General features: G+C 35.8%; 1 protein-coding gene across 2 annotated transcripts in view; it reads left to right on the top strand.

Annotated features, from left to right (window-relative positions):
* The first annotated feature begins 8,203 nt into the window (after positions 1-8,203).
* The window catches only part of Argl (Argininosuccinate lyase), a 60,249-nt gene continuing 40,793 nt past the window's right edge, over positions 8,204-27,659 (top strand). For both annotated transcript variants that reach the window (XR_011336086.1, XM_069846920.1), the window contains exons 1-8: positions 8,204-8,337; positions 16,741-16,854; positions 18,523-18,609; positions 18,814-18,897; positions 20,774-20,905; positions 24,389-24,489; positions 25,003-25,196; positions 27,286-27,485. Coding sequence is in view for 1 of the 2 variants with exons in the window: in XM_069846920.1 (XP_069703021.1) it covers positions 8,329-8,337; positions 16,741-16,854; positions 18,523-18,609; positions 18,814-18,897; positions 20,774-20,905; positions 24,389-24,489; positions 25,003-25,196; positions 27,286-27,485 (921 nt within the window). In the remaining variant the exon portion in view is untranslated. The remainder of the gene's footprint in view (positions 8,338-16,740; positions 16,855-18,522; positions 18,610-18,813; positions 18,898-20,773; positions 20,906-24,388; positions 24,490-25,002; positions 25,197-27,285; positions 27,486-27,659) is intronic.

The following is a 27,659-nucleotide window of genomic DNA, read 5'->3' as shown; positions in this document are numbered from 1 at the left end:
AATTTACTAATCTCATTCTATTTAATATCTAACACTATACTCTAATGATGTACTGCATATCACTGCACATTATTAATTAATTGGACTAGAAGTCATCTATTAGAAGCCTTGAATTCTGGTTTATTTAATTTCTTTCCCAGTTCAATAGCTTGCTTTGCAGAACAGATCTAGAAATTGGCTTGTTCTTTGAAAGGTCATGAAGAACCCACTCCCACAACAGTTTATTTATTTTCACATAAACAGTTGCTTTCTGGTTCCTTTTGTGTCACCAATATTGGCCTCACGCCACTCACTCATTATGATCTTTATTTTTTAAAGTGTCACACTTGAGTTTTCCACAACTGTACTTCAATATTAATTCACATAGACTTTGTTTCTAATTTTCCTTTATCTCGATAACTTTTATTTCAATGTTAATGCCACATTTTATGCAACTTTTTTTTTTTTACCTGGAAATCACTACACTTGCCCTCTGTTTAGCTACGACAGCATATGGGTGTGAAGCATTGAAAATCTTTGAAGGGACTCCTCTGCCTAGTCAACAGGGTAATAAAATTTATGACCGACAGGCCAACACACCCTCGTACCCTCTAGAATTTTGCAAAAAAAACTTGTTTTTATCTTAGTGACCTACATATTTCGTATATTTCTTGAAATTACACACTGTTTCAAAATATAGTTACAAAATATAGTGTGTGTCCAAAATATTGTTTCCGTTTTGAACAGTAGCAGACAGTTTCAGTTTCCGCATTGGACAGTTTCCGTTTTATTCAGGAAAAATTACACACAATACATACAAATTTCGCTGGGACCAATAAATTGTTCCGAAATAGACAGGATTCCGGATTATTCAGGTTCCGATTTGAACAGGTTTCACTGTATAACCCCTGCAGTTGCGAGTGTCGTGAAATAAATCATAATTTAATTTTTTATATGCGGATTTGAACCTTAGAAATATCTAACTGGTAATGTTGTAGTTGGTTGTATAATATATCTACATGATACATCAATAAATGCAAAAAACTGAGCCAGAAATTGAATTCAGGATCTTCAAGAGTACGCACCAGGCCACTTGTCTCATTTATTGTGATATTGTTACATGTTTCAGATTCCATTATATTTTGAAAACATTCTAGCAATGGCTCCTTCTTCTCATGAACAACATTTATTGTTTTTATTTTAAAACTCCATCTTGTTGTCCCAGCTGATGGAATTGTCTTTGAAACACATTAATCTAATACAGGCTGTGTGAAAATCGAGAGAAGAAAGCAAGGATACTGGATTAATGAGCAAAAAATATGCGAGCTATGTAGGCTATTTTGTTTAGTGGCTCTTTCCATTATGAGATTCAACCAATGGGCACTTAATTTCACATTTCTCCTGAATTGTTAAGGTACTGAACTGAATAGACTGTAAATATTGTACAGAATTAAACATTATTGCACTTGTTATACTCACAACAATAAAGAAAATGTATTTAAAACTGCGCGCTACTGACAAACAGCTGCAAATTTTGCAGCGCCTGGTAACTCTGGATTCGTGGCAGGGGGCAGCAGGGGGAGGGGTAAAACTACAGCGCAAAGTATCCGAGACGAGACTGGCAGCTCCAGGGGAGGAAGTGGCTTCACCAATCCGTCCTTGTCTCTCGGTTCCCTCTGGCAGCACCAGGGGAGGAAGTGATTGCGTCCATGTCAATGAGAGTGAAATCTTTAAAAAAATTCGCGCCGCTAAATAGAAACTGTATAATAAATATATTTCACGACATAAAACGAGATAAGAGCCACAAATGTCTGGGGGTGCTGCAGCTCCGCAGCCCCCCTTCGAAAGCCACCCCTGTATACCAGTAATAAATAAGTGAATTGCATTAATTGTTTTCGTTTATAGTAAAATGAATGGAATTAACTTTTTTATAATTTGATTATATCCGAAAGAAAATTAGTTAATAATGAAGTTCGACAAGGTTGTCCACTATCACCAACTTTATTTAATATCTATATAAATGAAATTATTTTAAAATGGAACCAAATCTACACATCAGGAATCAAAATAACCAGTGCTCTAACATTAAATACCTTACTCTATGCCGATGATCAAGTCATAATTTCCAATTCAGAGGATAATTTACAAAAAGGATTGTATACATTAAATAAAATATTAAAAGATTTTGGGATGGAAATTTCAGCACAAAAATCAAAAGTAATGGCATTTTTTAGGACAAGACCCAGTCAGAAGTAAGATAATACACAATAACCAATGCCTCGAACAAGTGCAAAATTTCAATTATCTGGGCTGTGAAATATCTTATCAAAATGAAAAAGATGTGAACAAGAAAATTACCAAATTTACACAAATTCTAGGAATAATAAACAATACATTAAAAGCTAAATTAGTACAAAAATCTACAAGAATAAAAATATATAATACACTAGCATTACCCTCCCTTTTATATGGAAGCGAGATTTGGACATTAAAGAAAAAAAGACATGAACAGAATCAAAGCAACGGAAATGAAATTTTTCAGGAGGACAGCAGGATATACTCTTTTAGACCGAAAAAGGAATGAAGAAATTTTAGAACAATTAGAAGTAGAGTCAGTAGAAGAAAAAATCAGCAGATACAAATTCAATTGGCTAGACCATGTAAGAAGAATGGAAAATTCAAGAATCCCAAAAATTATGATGCAGTATAAACCTAGAGGACATCGTCGACCAGGAAGACCTTTAAGAAGACTGCTAGATGGGGCCGAAACAGGTCTACAGAGGCCTAATTCGTGAAGGATGATGATGATGATGATGATTTGATGAAGTGCATTTACCCTAATGTAGCACAGTATTAATAAAAAAAGAAACTGAAGTAGGAATCTATCATGTTCTATTTGTCGTTCAAATTGTCATAATTTATTTACAGTTTACATTTTCAACTAATCTGAAAATGTATGAAAATTGATACAGTGAGTCTCAGTAAACTTTCTCGATGTTTCTGTTAGCCGACCAGCAGCAGGACCCCCTACTACCACTACTGCTTGCATCCGCAAAATCACTGTGCTTTGCTGAATTCAAACTTACGTACCATACTGTGTTACCAGTATATTAATAACATTTGGTATGCATCCTCCTCACATTAGTTGCTGGTTGAGTTGTCCATCTTGTGTGATACGGTACATAATTGGATGCACTTATGCAATATGGAACCAAGTCCAGCTACAGCTGTTTTAGCAAATCGTTACAAATAAAATTCTACATCAATACTATTACGAAAGTAATGATTGCATTATTAACATTCTGAAATGCTCTTTCAGATCAATGGTGCAGCTCGCATCAGTATTTGACTCACACAGAGTAGAAGGGCAACATTGGAGTTGGTTCCATATTGCTTATTGCAAAAATGGATATTGGCACTTGGTTCCTACTTGTGTGATTCAAATGAGAGAGAGATGAGGCAACATTCTAGTTCAAATCCATGTTTAACACTTTATTATTGGAAAACTAAACATCCGAGACACTAATTGTGGGATTACAAATAAAATTTAAAAAAATATATATATTCATTAGCATTTGTTCATACATTGACTTATCGTTCCAAGGTGAAGTCAAGGGGACCATTGATTCCATCAACATCATCCTGTCCGCACCTGTGGAGTAACGGCTAGCGCGTCTGGCCGCGAAACCAGGTAGCCCAGGTTCGATTCCCGATCGGGGCAAGTTACCTGGTTGAGGTTTTTCCGGGGTTTTCCCTCAACCCAATATGAGCAAATGCTGGATAACTTTCGGTGTTGCATCCTGGGCTCATTTCACCGGCATAATCACCTTCATCTCATTCAGACGCTAAATAACCTAGATGTTGATAAAGTGTCGTAAAATAACCTACTAAAATAAAAATTCATTGGATTTTCTTCTGCAGTTACATATTTGATACCTAAACATCTTCGGTTCTACAACTTTCTTTGATACATTAACATTACTCTTGTTGCTATAATATAATATAATATAATATAATTGGTAGTATAGTATAGTATAGTATAATATAATATAATATAATATAATATAATATAATATAATATAATATAATATCACTCCTATTAGCAAAAAATTGTATTTAAACTCCCATATTTACACAAAACAAACATGGGAACTGACAGCTTGGAGTTGGTTCTAAATTGCAAAACACTGCACTATGGATTCTGTTTTTGGTGGTTGGATCAGATTTCTCTATAGGGCAGCACGTTACAGATAGGAGTTGGTTCTATTTTGCATAAGAAACTATAGACATTAAGACACATTTTGCAATAGAAATCCAGATATTCATAAAATGGTGGTTGGTTCCATATTGCATAAGTGCATCCAATTCACATCATTTACAAAACTTGTTTCATTGAACCTATTCATTAAATTAAGTATTATTTTTCTACATGGAACTGGGCAGCCAGAGAATTTACGACTAAAGTTTTCCTTTGTCCTACCCAGTGGCGGTTCCTGCGTATTTCTTAAGAGGAGGAAAGAAGGTAACAGCACGAAATGACACCTTCTTGAATGAAACATGCTACAAATTAGCCTACATGCATACATGTAAGACCAGATAGTGTTGGGGTTGGCCTTCCCTTCCGTATAGCAATAATCTGTTCTTGTAAACTGAGTTTCCTAAATTTTCCAAAATATATTATGTTTTCACTTCCATTCATCATTGAATAATTGCACAAATTAACAATTACAAGGAAATTCACAACCTCGCAGCATTTTTCGAGCACACTACAGCATCACACGTGTTGGAAGAGATTATAGCTACTAACACGTAATCGGAACCGTTTTACGGAAATGGGAATGGGAAATAATCTGAGGAAAGCGAGAACACTGCACCCACCCACGTGGTCTGTGTTGCCACATATACATTTTACAAGTTCAGTATCACACGCTCTTGAAGAATGTCAGTTCTTGTAAAGTCATATTATCATTATTGTTCAAAGCTGCCGGTGGCCGATTAATTTTGTATGTTAAAAATAATGCAAGTTGGAGTACCTACTTTCAATTTCAAATATATTTGTACAAAACTGACAACTTGGCTGTTACCCTGTCCAGTAGACAATGAATGGAAGTGAATTTAAGGGGCCAAAAAGATCTGCTATACTAACGTAGAACTAACTACTTCCTCTTAGTTTTATATAAACCCAGCTTTAACTTTCAAATATCCTTGAAAGTTTCAAACCATGAATAGTAGCCTATATAAAATGCAATGAATAATATTTTTGATTTATAATTTCAAAAAAAAAAGTTTATATGATGTCTTTCATAGCTTTGCGTTAAAACTGTTTTTATTGTGCCCCCTCCTAGATGTGTTATAGTCTGGTTGAATGCAACATCGTTAGGTGGCAGCGGTAGCGAGCTTGCTGCACAATCAGTCGGTTTCTATTTCCCGCCCATGAGCTGATTCAGAGGAGTATCTCCTCCCTCTCCGTTCATTTACTTGTTTTAAAACTCTGCTTCTTTCTCTGGCCGCTAGTGCGCTGTTGTCTATGTGTGTTAACTGCAGTAAAGGAGGAATGGATTGGCTTTCCTCCACACAAACAATCTCGCATCTTTCTCACAGTTTTCTAGCAGCACATGAGCGCGCATCGTTTAAAACTCGATCAACCGAGGTTTTCTTGTAGCTGAGAACTTAAAAATTATCGAATCTTCCTCGAATTTCAAGGCATATATTATTTTCATTTGGTATTTACTTTCAAAAAAGAAAAATGTGAGGAGGACGTTCCTCCCTTCCCTCCCCCGAGGAACCGCCACTGGTCCTACCACATGATTTATACACATTCAAGCACTGAATATGTAACCATTGTAAAAAAACAACACAACGCAATAAACTTCACTTACTCTTAGCTAAGTCATTTCGTGCCTTTAGGCCTACTGTCAGCTGTCAAAGACTAACTACAGATTGGCACAGCTAATTTCGGGGGACAGGCATTCACCAGCCATACAACTTTCACGTGGTAATCTTTATTTCTTTCCCTCTTTCCCTCTCTTGGCACATACACAAAAAGAGCTGATGCCTGAAGGATAACATAAACACCAGTCAGGAGTGATGAAATAATCTAAGCATTAGTGGAGTCACCAATCATGCAGATAAGGGAGACAAACAATGATAATTCGACTATTTTCATGAGACAAACTCATCTTTAGTGGTTTTTTATAAAACACATATTTCCAATTTTGTACAATTTTGAGGGGAGTACTGAATGGTAATGAATATAACATAATACGTAAGTTTTAATATGTAATGTAATCAATGAAGTAGCAGGAAGGGACCTGCCAAATGTTGGCTTACAGAAACACTCAGAATGTTCTCTGGGACTCGCTAGTTTAAATTACAGATTGCTGAGCCACCTGGCAAAGGAGTTTGCCTGCTAATCCAGAGCTGTGCTCGGGCATGGGTTCGATTCCCGCTTGGTCTGATTACCTGGTTGGGTTTTTTCCAAGATTTTCGTCAACTGAGTGAATGTCATTTAATCTATGACGAACCTTCAGCCTCAACTCGCCAAAACCATCTCGCTCTGAGCAATTTCATCTACACTAAAATAACCTAGTAGAATATACAGCTTCATTAAAGTGCAATCAACCCAAAAAATCACATACACTTTTTGGTCACTTCAAGTTTTAAACGATTTAAGATGTTTAATATGGTTGAAAAGGAAAAGGTACAAGAGATGCAATTGGACTACTACGAACAATCGGTGAAAGATACCAAGAGAAGAATAAAGAAGTATATATAGTATTTGTGGACTTAGAAAAGGTGTTTGACAGAGTGGATTGGAACAAACTGATGGATATCCTGAAGAAAATAAATATGGACTGGAAAGACAGGAGGCTGTTCAATAATCTATATATGAAACAACGAGTCAAAGTTAGGATAAGAGAAGAAATGTCTGAAAGAAATTAAATAGGGAGAGGAGTACGACAAGGATGCCCTTTATCATCTACTTGGAGGATTTGGTGAAGAACTGTTTTCAAAACATGGGAGGAGTAAAAGTGGGAGAAAGAAGAATAAAGTGCATAAGATTTACCGATGATATGGCGTTGTTAGCAGAAGAGGAGACAGTACTAAGGGATATGCTACTGGAGCTAAATGACAGATGTGAGCAGTATGGGATGAAGAAAAATGCAAACAAACGAAGACCATAGTTGTCACAAGACAAAAAAAGGTAAACTTACAAATTCTAAATGAGACAGTAGAGTAAGTGAACAGCTTCAAATACTTGGGATGTACTTGGGATGACGAAGCCATGATTTGTAAAGATCTTTATGGTGAATAAATTACTATTACTATTACTATAAGCAGTAACATGCAGCCAGGAAGTCAAAAGGAGGATAGCAATTGCAAAGGAAGCTTTTAATAGAAAAAGGAGTATTTTCTGCGGACCTCTGGGGAAAGAACTAAGGAAGAGACTAGTGAAGTGCTTTGTGTGGAGTGTGGAATTGTATGGGGCAGAAACATGGCAATTACGACGAAATGGAGAGAAACGAATACAAGCATTTGAAATGTGTATATGGAAAAGAATGGAGCATGTGAAGTGGACAGACAAAATAAGAAATGAAGTTGTGGTTGGAAAGAGTGGTGAAGAGAGATGCTGAAACTGATCAGAAAGGGAAAAAGGAATTGGTTGGGGTCACTGGCTGAGAAGAAACTGCCTACTGAAGGATGCACTGGAAGGAATAGTGAACGGGAGAAAAGTTCAGGGCAAAAGAAGATATCAGATGATAGACGACATTAAGATATGTGGATCATATGCGGAGACTAAAAAGAAGAAAGGCAAGGAAAGATTGGAGAATGCTGGGTTTGCAGTGAAAGACCTGCGCATGGGCAGAACACTTATGTATGTATGGTATATGGTTTGGAAACATGATATATGGAAGTTTATTTGCAAAAAAAATTGAATATAAAAAAAAACTTCCCTTGATAATTTAAGTCAGTTTTTTATAAAATGTAAATAAAAATTACTGTAACATATTTTAAAATGACTGTAATGTTCCTTTTTAAGAATAAAGCAAAGCGTGACCATTCTGGCAGCCAACATAATATGGTTGTCAGCCATTCCTTACATTTTTATGTGGAAATCCTCGTACAAAACTGGAATTCATTCATAGTGGTTTATATTACTTATTCAGATATGTACACATGGATTGACCTGTCGGGACAAACTCCATAGTTCATCAGTCTCAACAGCTCATAAAAACTGATAACACATAGCATAGTAAAATACTTCTGTCTCCTGCTGATTCCACTGCAGAAAGTATTATTTTGTGGAGTGTTAGCATTGGGAAGAAATTATCTACGTATTCTGGTAAAATGAGTGAAGTATGTTAGCAATGCTTTTCTTATGCTAGTAGTCTAAAAAAATTAAGTAAAGATACCAGTACCAGTATGTTTACAGTGAGCAGTTCCATCATACAGTGAAGCTAATGCAGAGTAAAACTTAAATGTTAACAGACTTATTACCGTACAATAATAATAATAATAATAATAATAATAATAATAATAATAATAATAATAATAATAATAATAGATAGATAGATAGATAGATATTTATTAGCCTTAGGAAATACAATGATTTCATGGCATCGTCAGAGTGAATACATAATAAATATGCGGTTACATACATGTTTTTCCGACATACAAGATATCTACAATAATATACAAATAATATACAATCAATACATTCAGTAATGAAGTCAATTCTCCACAGTTTTCTTCAGACCATTACTTGTACAAGGTTCTTGGTTTCCTTATCCTCTTGGGCAGTCTCACCCCAGACATGAATCAGATAGAAAAGAAGAGCAGTAAACACAAAAGGAGATACTAACTACTGTAAGCTAAATTTGGAGTGCTAAACTAAGATACTCATTGACAGTAAAAGGCATGTGGAAAAGTAAAATATGTTTCACTGACTTTTTAAATCTAGCATAGCTAAGGGCTTTAGTTTCAACAGGGAGTTTGTTGTAAAGTCTTATCCCTGTATGTGATAAGCTATTGAGACTTTTGGATAACCTATGATGATTAAAATGTAAATTATTGCATGTTCTTGTGCTGTAGTTGTGATAATCAGAGTTTATTTTAAAACTATCATAATTTTGGTGGATGAAACAGACTGTTTCAAGAATGTAAATACAAGGTAGGGGCAAAATATCAAACTCTTTGAATATTTTTTTACTATCCGAGCGAATAGGTACTTTCTTTATAATTTTCAATATTCTCTTTTGCAGTCTAAACACTTGTGCAAGTTTTGATGATGACCCCCAGATAATTATCCCATATGATAATACAGAGTGAACATAGCCAAAGTAAACTGCTCTAAGTAGTTCCTTGGGAGTTATATTGGTTAGGACACGGAAAGCATAACACAAACGACTTAGTTTATCAGTTAAGAATTGAATATGACTTTCCCACGTGAGGTTGGAATCAATCCATATCCCTAAAAATTTTGTACAATCGACGTCCTTTATTCCAGTATTATTAAGTAGTATTTCAATGGAGTCATGTAGTTGTTTCTGACTGAAATACATACAAACGGTTTTACTGACATTCAGTTTTAGTCTATTGCTAGCTAACCACTGTTCTAGTTGTCTTGAGGTTTCATTTATTTTCTCCTGTAAATTATTTTTATCAAGAGCATTGAAAACAATATTGGTGTCATCTGCAAAGAGAACGGTTTTAGCTTGTGTTATCCTTGAGGGAAGGTCGTTTATATACAGGAGAAATAGAATTGGGTCAAGTATGGAACCCTGGGGCACCCCGCTTTTCATGATAGTGGGATATGATTTCATTGAGCCTATTTCAACAAATTGTTGCCTTGCACTTAGGTAAGAAACAAACCAACTTTTAGCTAACCCCCTTATGCCAAACCATTGTAGTTTCTGGATCAGTATCATGTGGTCAACTGTGTCAAATGCTTTGCTCAGGTCCAGGAATAGCCCAACTGTTTGATTCTTGTTGTCTTTTGAATTTAGAATAAATTCCGTGAAAGTGAATATGGCGTTATTAATTCCTTTGCCTTTTTGAAATCCAAATTGAGCATTAGATAGTGCACCATTGCAATCTAAAAACCGAACTAATCTATTATACATAACTTTTTCAAGGATTTTGGAGAATGTAGATAATAGAGATATCGGCCTATAGTTGTTAATATTTTGTTTATCTCCCTTCTTAAATATAGGACATACTTTTGCGAGTTTGAATTGTTCGGGAAATTTACCACTAATTAAAGATGAATTGCAGATGTTTACTAGTGGAGCTACTAGTAGTACGGCACATTTCTTTACAATACCATCCGGAATGTCATCAGGTCCACAGGAAAGATTATTTTTTAGTTTTTTTATTATATCGAGAATTTCATCTGCAGTCACGGGAGATAGAAATATGGTGTTTACATTTCCTGTTCCATGTAAGGTTGTTTCCTGACTACCTGTTACCTGGTTATTAGGATTGTCTGCTACATTTGCAAAAAATTTATTAAAAATTTCAGCTATTTCAAAGGAATTTTGAATTGTTTGACCATTATGTATTATTGAAAAGTCTTGATTTGAGACTTTGGTATTTTTACAAGTTTCTTTCTTTACAACTTCCCATATAGCTTTACCTCTGTTCTGTGCTTTCATAATGAATTCTCCATTGAATTTCAGTTTAGCTGCATGTATAACTTTCTTTAATATGCTGGTATATCGTTTATAATGTAATTTAAGATCTAGGCTATTTGTAATTTGGCACAATTTATATAACTCCTTTTTCCTCCTACAAGAAGTTACAATCCCCTTCGTTATCCAATTTTTTGAATTGTTGAACTGCTTATAATAATAATAATAATAATAATAATAATAATAATAATAATAATAATAATAATAATAATAATAACACTACATTTAATTAATTGTAATAAATAAAAGAATGTTTGATACTCCTTTGCATGATTGAAATTATATTACATTCGTAAATAACGGCTTCGTATATTTTGGATTAAGCCTACTGGTATGATATCAATTTGATTTCGGTACCTACTGATTATCCTATTGAAAACTTAGCTTCTTTATTTTTATGCAGTTAATAAAATAATATGTCATCCAATAAACGTAATTTACTGAATTTCTTTTCTGCTTTGGTGATATAATTCTTAGGTGAAACGAGCGTTGAGCGGATTCCGCCGATTTTGGAATAGACACCGACGTACTTGAACTGCCAACGTAGAAAACAAAAAACCACACTCAATCGCTTTCACCTTCATCTTGACGGGATAATAAAAGCCTAAACTAACCTAACCTAACTTAAGTGCGTCGGTATCTATTCCAAAATCGGCGGAATCCGCTCAACGCTCGTTTAACCGAAAAATATAATCCTTAATATTGAAGTATAACGTAGGTACAATACATAAAATTGAAAATAACGAGAGCTACAAAAGTAGTTACTGGAAGCAATAGTAGAAATGATGCCATTCAATAATAAGTATTTATTTGAATTCATATAATACCATTCCTTGTGAGATAGAATAACATAATACATGCAGCCAACATTATTGAAGGCAGTGGTTCCCAACTGGTGTGTTGCGCAGCTCCATGGAGTGTGTCGCGAAATTTTGGAATTGAAAAATAAATTTTATGGCTTCCAGAAAGTCTCTTTATAACGCATTTTTTTTATTTACAACGAAGTCTTTTATATGGTACATTTTACTTTGAGACAGACTTTACCAATGAAACGTGAACACCTGCAACAATGCTCAGTTTAATTTTTCTGCCTGACGATAATTCCAATGAAAGTGAACACCTGCAACAATGCTTAGTAATTCGTCTATTCTTTCCACTTATAGTCCCGTCGCTCTAATTTCCGGCAGCCAATCGCGTTGCAGGTCGGCTACATTTAAACGTGTGCGTCTTGTGATTCGCTGATTCATTTCTTAAGGCTCGATAAATACTTAATATAATCGCCCGCCATTTTAGCTCTTTCGTTGGCGTTCGCAGAAAGCACACGAAGACGTTATTTGCCACTCAATTATTTACTGAATTATATTGCGTTTGATTTATTATCATAGGAGCTACGACATGATAATGTTTAATGGTGTGGCAAATAGATTTCTCGTATGGTAGCTCGGCAACGTAAGAACAAAAATGGCGAACGATACTACCTACCTAGACTTTATAGAGCCTTCACTTTCTAAGACGTAAGCAAAGAGGCGGAGTCACGCCGGAAATAACAGCGTCGGGACTATAGTTTAGAATCGTCCTACTGTACTACTGTACGTGTGAGCGGATGATAGTGCGACTATTTTTATCAAAAGTGCTTTATTTACATTTTATCATGGACAAATTTTTAATTCGAAAAAGACAATCTGAATCAAGTTCTGGGTCAGATGACAGCAGTACTAATTCAAATAATGTGAGCGAAAAATTCCCTGAATTTCGTTAATATAGTGATGAATGCTTGCAATATGGTTTTACATGGCGTAGAGATGAATATAAACAAAATCCCGAAATATGGAAATGTTTTATTAAATCAGTTGATGGTGCCAAATAAACTAAAAATACATTTAGAACTGCCGTTTGCAACTTCAAACTTATGTGAATCAGCAATTTCTACCATAAAAATTGTGAAATCTAAACAAAGGAACAGACTGCTGCATCTTGAAGATGATTTGTGTGTTTGCCTATCAACCATAAGCCCACGTATAGAGAAACTCTGTGCAATCCACAAAGCGCAGACTTCACATTAATTCAAATAGGTGAGTTTTCAAAAACGATAATAAAAATCTTTTATCCAACATCCAGCATAGATAGGTTGGGATTTTTGACACATACCTTTGTTTTTTTCTAATGCCAATTAAGTTGCTGCTTCTTCTTCCTCTTCTTCTTCTTCTTCTTCTTCTTTTTTTTTTTTTTCGATTGCGTGTTAACATCGACCTGTCTACAATACTGGATGTCTGACACTACATAGAAGTTATCAGTGATTATTTTCTCGCGGAACGCGCCGGAACAGCGTCCCAGCATTTTTTGTTGCATTCATCATGGAACCGAAATATGTGTGAATATATAATTTTTCTTTTGAATTCCACTTAAGCCTTGAAAATCTTAGTTGGACGAAAACGGGGATAAAAACGACAAAATTCCCGTGCAGTGAACAGTAATTATCTCCCCGTCCGCTATAAAATATTCTATACAGAGTTCCATCATCCTTTTTTTCCAAAAGAAAAGCACTGGTTGTTATTATATTATTATTAATAAAAACAAATAAGTGTGTCGCGATATAGTGGGCTTCAGTAAAGTGTGTCGTCAGTCAAAAAAGGTTGGGAACCACTAATTTAAGGGGAGAAGAAGAAGGGATACGAGTTTAAGATTAAAAAATTAATAATTAAGTAGGGCTATTCTAAATAAAAAAAACTTTTATAAACGCTTAAGAAATAAAAGTCGAGTAGTAAATGTGGATGGGGGGGGTTGTGTGAGTGAGTGAGTGAGAGAGAGACAGAGAGACAGAGAGTGTGTGTATGTATGTGTGCGTGTATGTGTGTGTTTTTTTTACAATAGTTACAATATTGGTAACTTACTCTTAAGGCTAGATAATATTCCTTTAACCTACAGTGCACATGTGTTTTGTATGATGTAAGTGAAGTTTCTTGGCCGCTCTTGCTGCTGACGATTTGGCTACCCTGGTTTCCTGAGCTTGGCTTTTTCAAGATTTTCGCGGAGATTGTTCGAGCATGGCACTTATTTCTTCTAATTTCTCTTCAAAGAGAACACGGGGCCTACCACATTTTATTTTATTCAGAACAGAGCCTGTTTCTTTAAACTCTTCCACTAATTTATGGATTGTGGGCTGTTAGGAGCATTTTCTCATGGGGAACTCACATTGAAACAAGTGGTGATCCTTCCATATAGAACAGTACTTGTAATATACAGGGTGTTTAAAAAATACGGGGCATAATTTCAGGTATGTATTTCCCACATGTAGACAATCAAAATAGTTCATTACAACATGTGGCCGGAAATGCTTTATTTCCGACTTATGGCCTTCACAACATTGAAATTCACCGGAACGTTTTTCTTTCCGCAGGTCGTTGCCGTCAAAGGAGACATTAAGAGGGCACTCTGACAGTTCATTCCGAGGCGAAGGTTACATTCAGTGTTGTGTAAGCGTTAGACTGTGCGACATGTATTCAAATCAAGAGCTGGCAGAGATACACTTCATGTACGGTAAGGCGGACGGCAATGCTGCGCTGGCTCGTCGTTTGTACCAGGAGAGGTACCCACAGCGACAATGTCCAGATCGGAAGACATTTGTACGTCTCCATTACCGTCTGTGCGAGTGTGGAAAATTTAACTCTCCTGGTTTGGGAAGGGGACGACCAAAATCTACAACTCCAGAAGTACAGGAGGAGATTCTGGAGGCTGCGAACATGACTCCTTCTATCAGCACACGAAGGGTAGCGATGCAAGTCAGTGTTCCTCATACGACTGTCTGGAGACTGTTGAAAGAGTAGCCTATCAATTGTATCCTTATCATTTGCAACGTGTACAGGCCCTGTCACCAGCAGATTACCCTGCACGAGTTAGGTTCTGTCAGTGGTTGTTGCAGCAGTGTGGTGTAAATCCTGCCTTAGTATTATTTACAGATGAAGCACAGTTAACACGAGATGGCATAACAAATTTCCACAATCAGCATGTATGGGCGTATGAAAACCCACGTGCAACTGTTCCATCTCATCACCAGGTGCGGTTCTCCCTCAACATGTGGGCCGGTGTCATTGGTGATCGATTAGTTGGACCCCATGTACTTGTAAACAGACTTACGGGGCAGGCGTACACAAACTTCCTGGAAAACACCATACCTCATGTTTTAGAAGACACTCCACTGATCAATCGTCAACACATTCACTTCTTGCATGATGGCTCTCCTGCACACTTCAGTCGTATGGATCACTGGTACTTGGATCGAAGGTTTCCTGATCGATGGATAGGTAGAGGTGGCCCAATTGCTTGGCCTCCACGCTCACCTGATCTGAACCCTCTCGATTTCTACTTGTGGGGCCATTTAAAATCATTGGTTTATTCGTCTCTGGTGCCTGATATGGAATCCCTTCGGAATCGAATTGTGGCATGTTCTGAGGACATATGCAATACTCCTGGAGTTTGTGATCGTGTTCGCAGGTCAATGAGACATCGATGTGAGGTCTGTATTCAAGCAGGAGGTGGACATTTTGAACATCTTCTGTAATGACAACGACCTGCGGAAAGAAAAACGTTCCGGTGAATTTCAATGTTGTGAAGGCCATAATTCGGAAATGAAGCATTTCCGGACACATGTTGTAATGAACTATTTTGATTGTCTACATGTGGGAAATACATACCTGAAATTATGCCCCGTATTTTTGAAACACTCTGTATACTGTACTTCTTCACAAGAAATCTTCCTTACTACATATTCACAGCACAACAGTACGACTGCAACTGAATACAGCTTGCATTCCCTACCCACACCAACTGACTATGCTAAGGTTTTCTAAGTATCCAGGCTTCAAGCAGACAACTCTACTCTGATGCTAATCTGACGACAGGCTTTGTATATTGGTTTGTGACAAATATTATTACTATTATTATTATTATTATTATTATTATTATTATTATTATTATTATTATTATTATTATTATCATTATTATTATTATTATTATTACCGGTATTATTATTACCGGTATTATTATTATTATTATTATTATTATTATTATTATTATTATTATTATTATTGTTATTATTACTCGTACATTGACTAGCTGCCTCAGCTCAGTACCAGTCGACTATTGGGGAATGCTATGAAATGATAATGGAATGATGTTGAAGACTAATATAGGGAAATGGAAGAACCACGAAAAGAACGCCAACTGCATCTTATGTGCCACAAATATCATAATGGACCTCCTGCATGACAGGTTAATGGTACTGGTATAGACCATGCAGCCAAAGCAGGGATAAAATTAATTTACAACTTTAAGTCTCAGTTTTTATAACAGGTTTAGTGGTTGCAATTGTTCAGAATTCGGTTATTAAGTGTATCAGTTTAGAATATTCCTTGGTCTAATGACTTCCATTCTGGTTTACTGCTAGATGCTTTTACTGAAATGGACATATTTAAATACAAATAAAAATGTACGTTTTATTACCTTTAAGAATATGAGAATACGTTGAAACTAAGTGTACAAAGGGAAACATAAATTAAACATTTTAACCTAAGTCAATTTCATGTGATAAATTAAATATTTTTAACGTTGTATCGAATCAAATTTCGAGTCACATTTAGCTATAGGCTACTTGCATTTAAAATATTGCATTAATTTGATTTACAGTATTTGGTCAGCAAGAAATTCTCTTAAAAGATATTAAGGAGAGAAAATTTATGTTAATGAATACCGGTACATATGCCTATACATACAGTGCAATAAAATAAGTCAGAACTTATAAACAACTGTTAAAATGAGACGAAAAAATACATAATCTTACCAAATCGTTACACAATTATCACAATTCTCATATGAGCTATAGAATAACAATCAATTCACGCACATTAGTCAGTATACTTATGTGGAAAAATAAAATGAAAAACACATATTGTATTATAAGGTAATAAATGAAATTACATCAAATAAGTTCTAGAAGCAGAAGATAAAATTACTGGGAAAAAGAATAATTACATATGAGCCATTTTATATTTGGTACATTTTTATACACTTTTAGGAATCTAGCACAAAGCTCTGGGGAGGAAGATTTTCTGAGAAAACTGCTGTTCTGTTAGAGAAGTTGAATGCCTCAATTACATACGATAAACGGATGTGGAATGAAGATATACAGGTAAAAATATTATATACAGTGACATCTCTATATTTTAGATGACTCATATTAAAAATAGTTTTATACCTTTAGCTATTTGTTTTGTAACAATACAATTATGAATACTATCATGCTATCATTAATAAAGTACAATGAGTCAATTGAGCACGTTTTCTGTTGTCGATTGGTTTGTGGTGTTGTTATAAGATTAATGTATATAAGACATCAATTCTTAAATATGGAAATTGTTGATAATAAATTTCGAATAAATAAATTTTTTGATGCAGCAGATCAGCAGTCATCAGCACAGTGCACAAAGATAGGTTTTTAGTGACATTAACAATTATGAAATGAATTATTATTTAAGTAGGCTATGTTTTCTGACAAGTCACAGGTGTTCAAAATGTCTTCCCTGAACCTGATTACATTCATTACACCATCATAGGGTCCACACCTGTGGAGTAACAGTCAGCGCGTTTGGCCGCGAAACCAGGTGGCCAGGGGTTCGATTCCCGGTCGGGTCAAGTTACCTGGTTGAGGTTTTTTCCGGGGTTTTCCCTCAACCCAATTTGAGCAAATGCTGGGTAACTTTCGGTGCTGGACCCCGGACTCATTTCACCGGCATTATCACCTTCATCTCATTCAGACGCTAAATAACCAAAGATGTTGATAAAGCGTCGTAAAATAACCTACTAAAAAAAAAAAAACATCATAGTAGAGGTTATCGGCCTGTGTCGAATTTGATCAAAAGCAGCTAATACTCGCATAGTCGGTTCCTTTATGATGTCAATTCAAGTGGTGTATTACTTCAGATTTTCCAAAAGAAAAAAAAAACAAGATTAAGGGTGTGAAGTCGGGTGATCACGCTGGCCACGCAATAGGTCCGGCTCTCCCTATCCATTTCTCCTCGTAGATGTTGTTCTGATGTGCTCGTACAACCAGGTCGAAGTGCGTTGGGGTGTTATGTTGAATCACAGGTCCCCTCACATCGTAAAGGATACATCTTCCATGAGCAGCAGAAGCGTGTTCTGAAGAGCACAGCAAATGGGGCAGCAAAATGACAGGACACTTGTACCCTGTCCGCAAGAGTACTTGAAGAAATAAATGAATAATTCATTTCATAATTAACTGTAAATGTCACTAAAACCTGTCTTTTTTCGATGTCGGTGTCCACACCTGTGGAGTAACGGTCAACGCTTCTGGCCGCGAAACTAGATGGCCCAGGTTCGAATCCCAGTTGGGACAAGTTACTTGGTTGAGGTTTTTTCCGGGGTTTTCCCTCAATCCAATACGAGCAAATGCTGGGTAACTTTCGGTGTTGGACCCCAGACTCACTTCACCGGCATTATCACCTTCATTTCATTCAGACGCTAAGTAACCTAGATGTTGATACAGCGTCGTAAAATAACCCAATAAAAAAAATCGATGTCGGTGTAGCTCCTACATGAGGCATTGGAGAACATAGGTTGTTTTACGAAAAATGATCCACATTGCGAAATCTATCGATCTCCAGAGTTTGTTGCAGAGGTCCTGAATCATCCTTAAACATTTTAGTTTGTTATCAATTTTTATACTATTATTCTTCAGAAGTGTGTTTTAAGTTATTGAAGCATTCATAACAACCTTAGTCATATTTTTAATATTCATTAAATATAATTTAATATTGTGAACTGTATTGTATTTGAACAGGGCAGCCAAGCATACGCACATGCTTTGAAAAATGCTGGATTGTTAACTGAAGAAGAAGAACAAGCGATACAAGATGGTTTAAAACTGGTAAATATTTTTCGTATAATTCTATATCGGTACAGTACTACAAAATGATAAAATAGTGGTACATGAACTATATACTTTATAAAACTGCTGTAGTTATATCTCAGCATTGATGATGAAACTATAGCTGTTAAGGATGGACTAGAGACTAGAGAACTCTCTGCTGACTTCTTGAAGATCTCTCTCACTATATGTTGATGTGTTTAGGTGAGCCAGGAATGGAAGCAGGACGAGTTCAAATTGCTGCCTTCTGATGAAGATATTCACACGGCAAATGAAAGGAGATTAAAGGTAAACAAATTGAAGCAAGCAACAAAATATGATTCAATTTATATTGCAAATACGTTTTTGTTTCTATTATCTTGCTACTTATTCCACAATTTGGGACATTTGGTCGACATCTACGGCTGACCACTAGGATCCAGAATACAAAGCAAGAGTTAACTTAAAAATAAAATACAATTTAATTTGCGGAGAGAATACAAAACAATAATAAACTTCAAAATAAAATACAATTTTATTTCGGAGAAACACGAGACGAAAGTACAATGAAGAATTGAAATGAAGCAAATAATATTATGTAGTGTTGGACCACCTCTGTGGTGTAGAGGTCAGCATGCTGGTCTCTTACGCAAAGGGCCCGGGTTCGATTCCCGGTCGGGTTGAATTTCCTGGTTGAGGTTTTTTAGGGTTTTTCCTCAACCGTAAGGCAAATGCCAGGAAATTCAGGCCACAATATCCCTGAAAATCACCGGCCTCATTCATCACCGAAATCATATTCAACCGTAAGGCAAATGCCAGGAAATTCGGGCCACAATATCCCTGAAAATCACCAGCCTCATTCATCACTGAAATCATATTCATAACATATCAGTCATATATATATATATAGTCGCCATCAAGTTCACAGCAATAGAACCATTCTCAACGGATTTCAACCAAAGATTAACTTGCGATATGACCAAAGATGTTAAAGCGAGTATAAATAACAGCGGGGGGGGGGGATATATTATGTAGTGTTGTACAAGTGATTGTGTAAAATGGACAATGAATCTCTCAATAGACAAATTTTGTTAATGTCCTTATTAGAAAATTTAAGAGACAGGAGAATGGTTTTGGTTAATATTGATCTGAATAAAGGGGGGGGGCAATGGTGAATTATTCAATAGTTGAGCAGTTTGGAATTTTTCCATTGCTAATTGTCAAAATCATAACACAATGTTTCGAAGAGTGGATCTCTCTTCGTCTTCAGGTGAAAACCTGTTGTGGGGATCGCTACAAACAGCTAGCCTGTCTGACTGATGGTTTTGGTTAACTTAAATGAAGTTCTCCTAGTGCCAAAAAGAAGTCCTTTCACTTCCCATGTATTAATATTCATTTTGTATGAATCACTAAAGTGAGGAATACATGGATTGTAAATAGACTTCTTTTTGTCGTTAACGTTATTGGCTTGTTGATCATCCTTCTCAAACTCTACAGTAAAGTCAAGAATGAGCTTCTTTGATTCCGGCGATCGATGGCTACAATGTCTGCTCTTCTGGTTGACCCATCATATAGTTATTTAAATAGACACACTATTCACAGGACGGTAGAACATTGGCTTTTTATGTGGAAGATCCGAACTCAAATCAAAATACATTCAAGGGGAATATATATTGGACAAAGATGGTTTTTGGGGTCGGTTTTTGCGGGGATCATCCATATTTCTTGCAGCATTCAACAAATTACTCTACGATAAAGAGAGAAGAAATACAGGCATATTATAGGTACCGTACTATTCACTTTGAGCTACACCCAACTCAATTTCTACCTCTCACTATCCTGTAAAGTGTCTTGAAGCAGGGATAATTTCTCTCACATTATACTCAAATACTTGCTGTGAATCACTGATTTTAGAAAAAGCTGGACTTCGGCTTCACAATAGTATAAATAGAGTGTACATGTAAATATTAGTCATGAATACCTTCTACCTACCATCAATTTTAGAGAAGGCTGGACTTACGGTGCACTAGACTCTGCAATACACAGTGGAGAGCTGAAATCTGTTAATATTACAGAATCATCACTGACATTGTTAATATTAATAAGACGAAAGAAATGCATTAAAAGTAGTAGAACGTGAGAAAACATTGCAGTGAATTTTGACACTCAAAATAGGATGTTGCAGGAGCTGATTGGAATACCGGCTACGAAGCTGCACACAGGCCGCAGCCGTAATGACCAAGTGGTGACGGACATGAGGTTATGGATGAGAGCAAGGTTGGCCAAACTGAAGTTCTATATCCACGATTTAACACAGGTACAGAACTTATGTGACATAAAGCAACTGAGGAATGTATTAGAAACTGTTTTACATAACAATAAAATAATAAAAAAAAAAAACAAATAAATGAAGTGCGAAAATTCTTGAAGGGTAAAAGTCTGCTGCCTGTGTAGGGTTAACTCGAATTTTATTTTCTTGGTGAAGATGTCTGCTCTCTTCCCGCATTTTAGAGGCTGGAAATATAACCTGATTTGATGTAGATTAGATTTCATCATTTCAATGCCACCTGATACCTTAAAAATAGATAGTTATCAGGATGTCACTGTTGCCTCTCTTTCCGAAATACTTTTTCTGGTTCACAAATAGTAGTAAGATTGTATTAAACTCCTGCAGTGACTAAGTGATCTAGAGAACCAAACTGTCATGCAGGCGACCCGGGTTCGAAGGCAAGGTCGCAGTTGCGGTTATTCGGGGTCTATATTATTTTCAAACAAGCTGTAACTTGTGAAGACCTCATTAAAAAAAAAACTTAATTGCTTGATTTGTTGAGAAGAACAGAAAATTTCCATAATTCCATTCAAAATATCAAATTCCCATCCCCTCCTATACCCATGACAGAATACCATCCATGATGCAATCTGAAAGGCCTCCTATCTAATGAGATTTGGAAAAATCAGCTTTTAGTTTTATTGATCTATTTAAGAGAAACTAACTTGTTGTTGTTGTTGTTTTCTAATGCCAGGCGTTTGACAATAAAGTTATTTGACCTCTTGCACTCCAATATTTTTCAAAGATATTATCATGACTAGCCACTGAAGCACAGATTTTGAGGTGTTCCGAATCCATTTCTTGGTTTGAGTTGCACAATGGACAGTTAGGGGACTGATATATTCCAATTCTATGCAGGTGTTTGGCCAAACAATCATGGCCTGTTGCCAATGTAAATGCAGCTACAGACGATTTTCGTGATAAATCGGGAATTAACTGTGGATTTTGATGCAGAGAGTTCCATTTTTTCCCTTGGGATTGAGTTATCAAATAGAAACTAACTTGTAACACTTTATATGAGCCATAATCATTCATTCATTTATAGTTTTCTGCCCAAGAGTCAGCCTTTCACTGCAAACCCAGCATTCTCCAATCTTTTCTGTTTTCTGCCTTACTTTTAGTCTCTACATATTATGATCCATATGTCTTAACACCTTGTATAAAATTCTGGGCAAACTTGGTTTGTTTCTTAATATTAAAATTATAAGAGTATATGTGCATGCATATAGTTACATCAGATTAGATATGTTTTCTTTCAATTTGCTCTATGTTCTAAAAAAAAGTGTGTGTACTAGCATGAACAATATGTCAGTTTTGACATGATTACATCTTTATTGGAGGTACAAATGGGGAAAATGTCACATTCTATGTGACACCATGCAATCCTAAGATAACAGCTCATCTGCAGTAGTAATGCTGTCGGACTATGTAACAGCAGGCAGTGATGTCCTGTACTGACAAACAAAAGTCCGTATCTTACGAGGGGAGTATCATCAAGGAATAAATGAAAACATAGGGCGAGTCTATCTCTTACGAGCAGAATACTGTAAAATGGAAGAGACAAAAGCAGTATTGCTTCGTCATAAATGCTCACAAGTCGCGAGCAGAATTCTCATAATTTTCTCGTTAATTTAAATATAATAACTTATTTGCATCTAAAGTCAAGGACTTCCTTGTCAGTGAAGTTACTGCAAAGAAAGTAATCATGCAATCACTTACTTACTTACTTACTGGCTTTTAAGGAACCCGGAGGTTCATTGCTGCCCTCACATAAGCCCGCCATTGGTCCCTATCCTGAGCAAGATTAATCCAGTCTCTACCATCATATCCTACCTCCCTCAAATACATTTTAATATTATCTTCCCATCTACGTCTCGGCCTCCCCAAAAGTCTTTTGTCCTCCGGCCTCCCAACTAACACTCTATATGCATTTCTGGATTCGCCCATACGTGCTACATGTCCTGCCCATCACAAACGTCTGGATTTTATGGTCCTAATTATGTCAGGTGAAGTATACAATGCGTGCAGCTCTGTGTTGTGTAACTTTCTCCATTCTTCTGTAACTTCATCCCTTTTAGCCCCAAATATTTTCATAAGAACCTTATTCTCAAACACCCTTAATCTCTGTTCCTCTCTGAGAGTGAGAGTCCAAGTTTCACAACCATACAGAACAACCGGTAATATAATTGTTTTATAAATTCTAACTTTCAGATTTTTTGACAGAAGACTAGATGACAAAAGCTTCTCAACCAAATAATAACAGGCATTTCCCATATTTATTCTGCATTTAATTTCCTCCCGAGTGTCATTTATGTTTGTTACTGTCGCTCCAAGATATTTGAATTTTTCCACCTCTTCGAAGGATAAATCTCCAATTTTTATAGTTCCATTTCTTACTATATTCTGGTCACGAGACATAATCATATACTTAGTCTTTTCGGGATTTACTTCCAACCCAATCACTTTACTTGCTTCAACTAGAATTTCCGCGTTTCCCCTAATTGTTTGTGGATTTTCTCCTAACATATTCACGTCATCCGCATAGACAAGAAGCTGATGTAACCCGTTCAATTCCAAACTCTCTCTGTTATCCTGAACTTTCCTAATGGCATATTCTAGAGCGAAGTTAAAAAGTAAAGGTGATAGTGCATCTCCCTGCTTTAGCCCACAGTGAATTGGAAAAGCATCAGATAGAAACTGGCCTATACGGACTCTGCTGTATGTTTCATTGAGACACATTTTAATTAATCGAACTAGTTTCTTGGGAATACCAAATTCAATAAGAATATTATATAAAACTTCTCTCTTAACCGAGTCATATGCCTTTTTGAAATCTATGAATAACTGATGTACTGTACCCTTATACTCCCATTTTTTCTCCAATATCTGTCGAATACAAAAAATCTGATCAATAGTCGATCTATTACGCCTAAAACCACATTCTTCTGTCACTTTTATTTTTAAATAAGTAATCATTTCAATGTACTTTTCAGTTGTGTTATGTTTGCCAGAAGAAAATTATAGCTAATATTTACTTAGTTTTTCTGTGTATATCAAATTACCGACATAATATGTTTCTTTAGACCACAGTACTTTTTCTTAGGTGAAATTTACATGAGTCTTATATTTTAAAAGAAAATGTTTAATAGTTTATTTGCCAAAATATCTTTAAAATGTATATTCATATACACACACATACTTTTTGTAAATACCAATTTTTGTTCAAAGTGATGCATGCTGTATTACAATTATTTCCTGTCAATTTTCAGAAGTTTTAATAACAGAATGGAAAGCCCCAAGTTTTCACTAGATGAATTAGGAATCACAATAGCTTAGTATCAAATTCTGTCGCTATGTTATTATATTTTCGGATTCTATTTTATTTTATTTTTACTAATGGCAGGTACTTGACTATTCGTAAAATTCTGTTATAAAATCAGTCAGGTGATTTTACAAATGTGCAATTTTCAGATTCTGGTCAAAAGAGCTAAAGCTGAAGTTGGGATTTTAATGCCCGGATATACACACCTCCAGCGAGCTCAACCAGTGCAATGGAGTCACTGGTTACTCAGGTATGGTAATATGATACTAATATTATTCATGAACTGCAGACAAAAGATGGAGAACAGTTCTCCATCTCTGTTTACTTAGTCTCAATTCTTTTAATTGATGAACTAGTGGACTTACTCGTGTTAAATATGAAATATTTGTCCGGCTTACAGCTGTTTCAGTGCTTCACGCACCATCATCAGAGCCTACTAGATCGCGGCGTCATCTCGGACTTCTCTGCCTGTTAGGAGGGTGTGTTTTATTGTTGGAAGGTGTTGAAGTGTGGAGTCGAATAGTGTGTGTGTACTGAAATTGAGCACTGAAACAGCTGTAAGCCGGACAAATATTTCATATTTAACACGAGTAAATCCACTAGTTCATCAATTAATTATAATCAAGTGTTAAAAGTGGTGTACGCAAGATTCAAAATCAATTCTTTTGTTTGTCTTTTGCCAATGAAAGAAATTTTTTACATTACCGGTATTATTTACTTCTTCGCGTTAGTTTTTATAACATCTTTATTCATATTGTTTTAGTCATGCCTGGAATCTTAAAGAAGATTGTGATCGTTTAATACAGCTACAAGAACGCGTGAACATAATGCCTCTTGGCAGTGGAGCACTGGCTGGAAATCCATTCTCCATAAATCGCAGTCTTCTTGCCAAGGACCTTGGGTTTGCCAAGTGTTCATACAACAGTATGCATGCAGTTGGCAACAGAGATTTCATTGGTAAGGAAAATCTCATAGTCTGGAGTAAGTCTAATAGGCTTATAATGCGAAAAATTTCCAGATACTTTTGAGATGCGGAAAAAAGTATAGCAAACAAAATTAGCATGTGGTGACCGTATCACACCCCTAATAATACTGTCGTAACTCCCTTACTTACTGACTTTTAAGGAATTCGTAGGTTCATTGCCGCCCTCACATAAGCCTGCCATTGGTCCCTATCCTGAGCAAGATTAATCCAGTCTCTACCATCATATCCTACCTCCCTCAAATCCATTTTAATATTATCTTCCCATCTACGTCTCGGCCTTCCCAAAGGTCTTTTCCCTCCGGCCTTCCAACTAACACTCTATATGCGTTTCTGGATTCGCCCATACGTGCTACATGTCCTGCCCATCTCAAACGTCTGGATTTAATGTTCCTAATTATGTCAGGTGAAATATACAACGCGTGCAGCTCTGCGTTGTGTAACTTTCTCAATTCTCCTGTAACTTCATCCCTCTTAGCCCCAAATATTTTCCTAAGAACCTTATTCTCAAACACTCTTAACCTCTGTTCCTCTTCAAAGTGAGAGTCCAAGTTTCACAACCATACAGAACAACCGGTAATGTAACTGTTTTATAAATTCTAACTTTCAAATTTTTGTCGTAACTCCCAAGAATTGAATTTTGAGTTACAGGCAGTAATCTTTATTTCAGCTTCTATCACAATGCTTCCCAAAGTGGGGGTCGTATAAGGAGCTCTGGGGGGGGGGGGGTCGCGAAATGATTTACAAATCAATACAGAAAGTTTTATTAACAAACATTTATTTTGTGTTTAGAAACATAAGCATTAACAACGTTGAACATAAGAATTAAAAAAATGTTTCAGTAGTTATAGATTAAAAAATTATTAATTTAATAAATGTCTGTTTTTCAGAAAGCAGCTTCTCAAATTGGACTCCATATTACATACACAAAATGATATAGTTTTCAAATTTAAGGAAATTTCTCGCTTTTGTTTTGGTGATTATCATAGACAAGAAATTTATTTTACATAAAAAATTTAAGAAACTGCATTCTTTTGATTCATAACTGGTTTGCACTCTTCGAAATAAAAGTCTAGTTTGAACTTTCCAACAGTAGGCACATATTGTATTTCAATGAGTTTTTTCCTTCATATTTTCTGGAATTTCAGCCACTTGAATGTCTAAAAACGGATTCACTATCCATCTGTCACTGTCTAATTGTTTTGAGCTTTTTTTCGGAAAATACTCAAAAAGCTGTTGTTTAAAATTGTGGAAACTTAATTGTTTGTCGGCAAAAACAAATTTAGTACCGGTACGGTATTTGACTATCATATGTAGCGAAATATTCCATAAGTTATTCAATACACTGGAATGAATCAAATTTCTTTTTATCAATTGTTGTTGACTGGAAGTCAAGTTTCTTTATAAATCTGCTGATTTTATCCCTAGCTGTTATTATATTAACATTTTGGCCTTGTAAACTACTATTCAGTGTTTAAATGTTCGAAAATATGAGCAAGAAAAACCAAGCTAAGAAACCAAAGAGATTATTGAGAAATAGGTTTGCATATTCCGATTTCTCGTCTTGTATGTACTGGTACAATAAAAGTTCTGCTCTTAACTTCAAACTCTTTTTGGGTTCATGCTCATTGAGATCATTAAAAATGGTAAAATCTTCTTGACTGGTCCTCTACTCAGAATATTCTTCCCAGACCTCTGCTGGCTGCAGGACTAAGAATAACGAAACTGATAGTGCTACAGAAGATATAACATTCCCGATTTACCACGAAAATCGTCTGTAGCTGCATTTAGATTGGCAACAGGTAATGAATGTTTGGCCAAACACCTGCATAGAATTGGAATATATCAGTCCCCTAACTGCCCATTGTGCAACTCAAACCAAGAAATGGATTCGGAACACCTCAAAATCTGTGCTTCAGTGGCTGGCCATGATAATATCTTTGAAAAATATTGGAGTGCAAGAGGTCAAATGACTTTATTGTCAAACGCCTGGCATTAGAAAACAACAACAACATTTCGCACAATCGTACATGTTATTGATTTTGTGATCTTCATTACTTACAGCTGAGTTTTTATTTTGGGCTTCTCTTTGTGCCGTTCATCTGAGCCGTCTGGCTGAGGACTTGATTCTTTATAGTAGCAAGGAATACAATTTCGTGACTATATCTGATTCTTATTCTACTGGAAGCAGTCTCATGCCACAGAAAAAAAATCCTGATAGTTTGGAACTCATACGAGGAAAAGCAGGAAGGATATATGGAAATGTAAGTACATAGCTTAGTAAATAAATACAGTAGATTAATTCTCTGATATTAATTTATACAGTAACAGTAACCTTATTTCCTTGTTATCCTGCAGTCAACAGTTACTGCACTCCTTAGAAGTCGAAAATGATAATGATAATGATAATAATAATAATAATAATAATAATAATAATA

Source organism: Periplaneta americana, chromosome 15 (genome assembly GCF_040183065.1).
Source record: "Periplaneta americana isolate PAMFEO1 chromosome 15, P.americana_PAMFEO1_priV1, whole genome shotgun sequence".
In the NCBI taxonomy this organism is placed as follows: domain Eukaryota; kingdom Metazoa; phylum Arthropoda; class Insecta; order Blattodea; family Blattidae; genus Periplaneta; species Periplaneta americana.
This window is presented reverse-complemented; position numbering and strand designations above follow the sequence as displayed.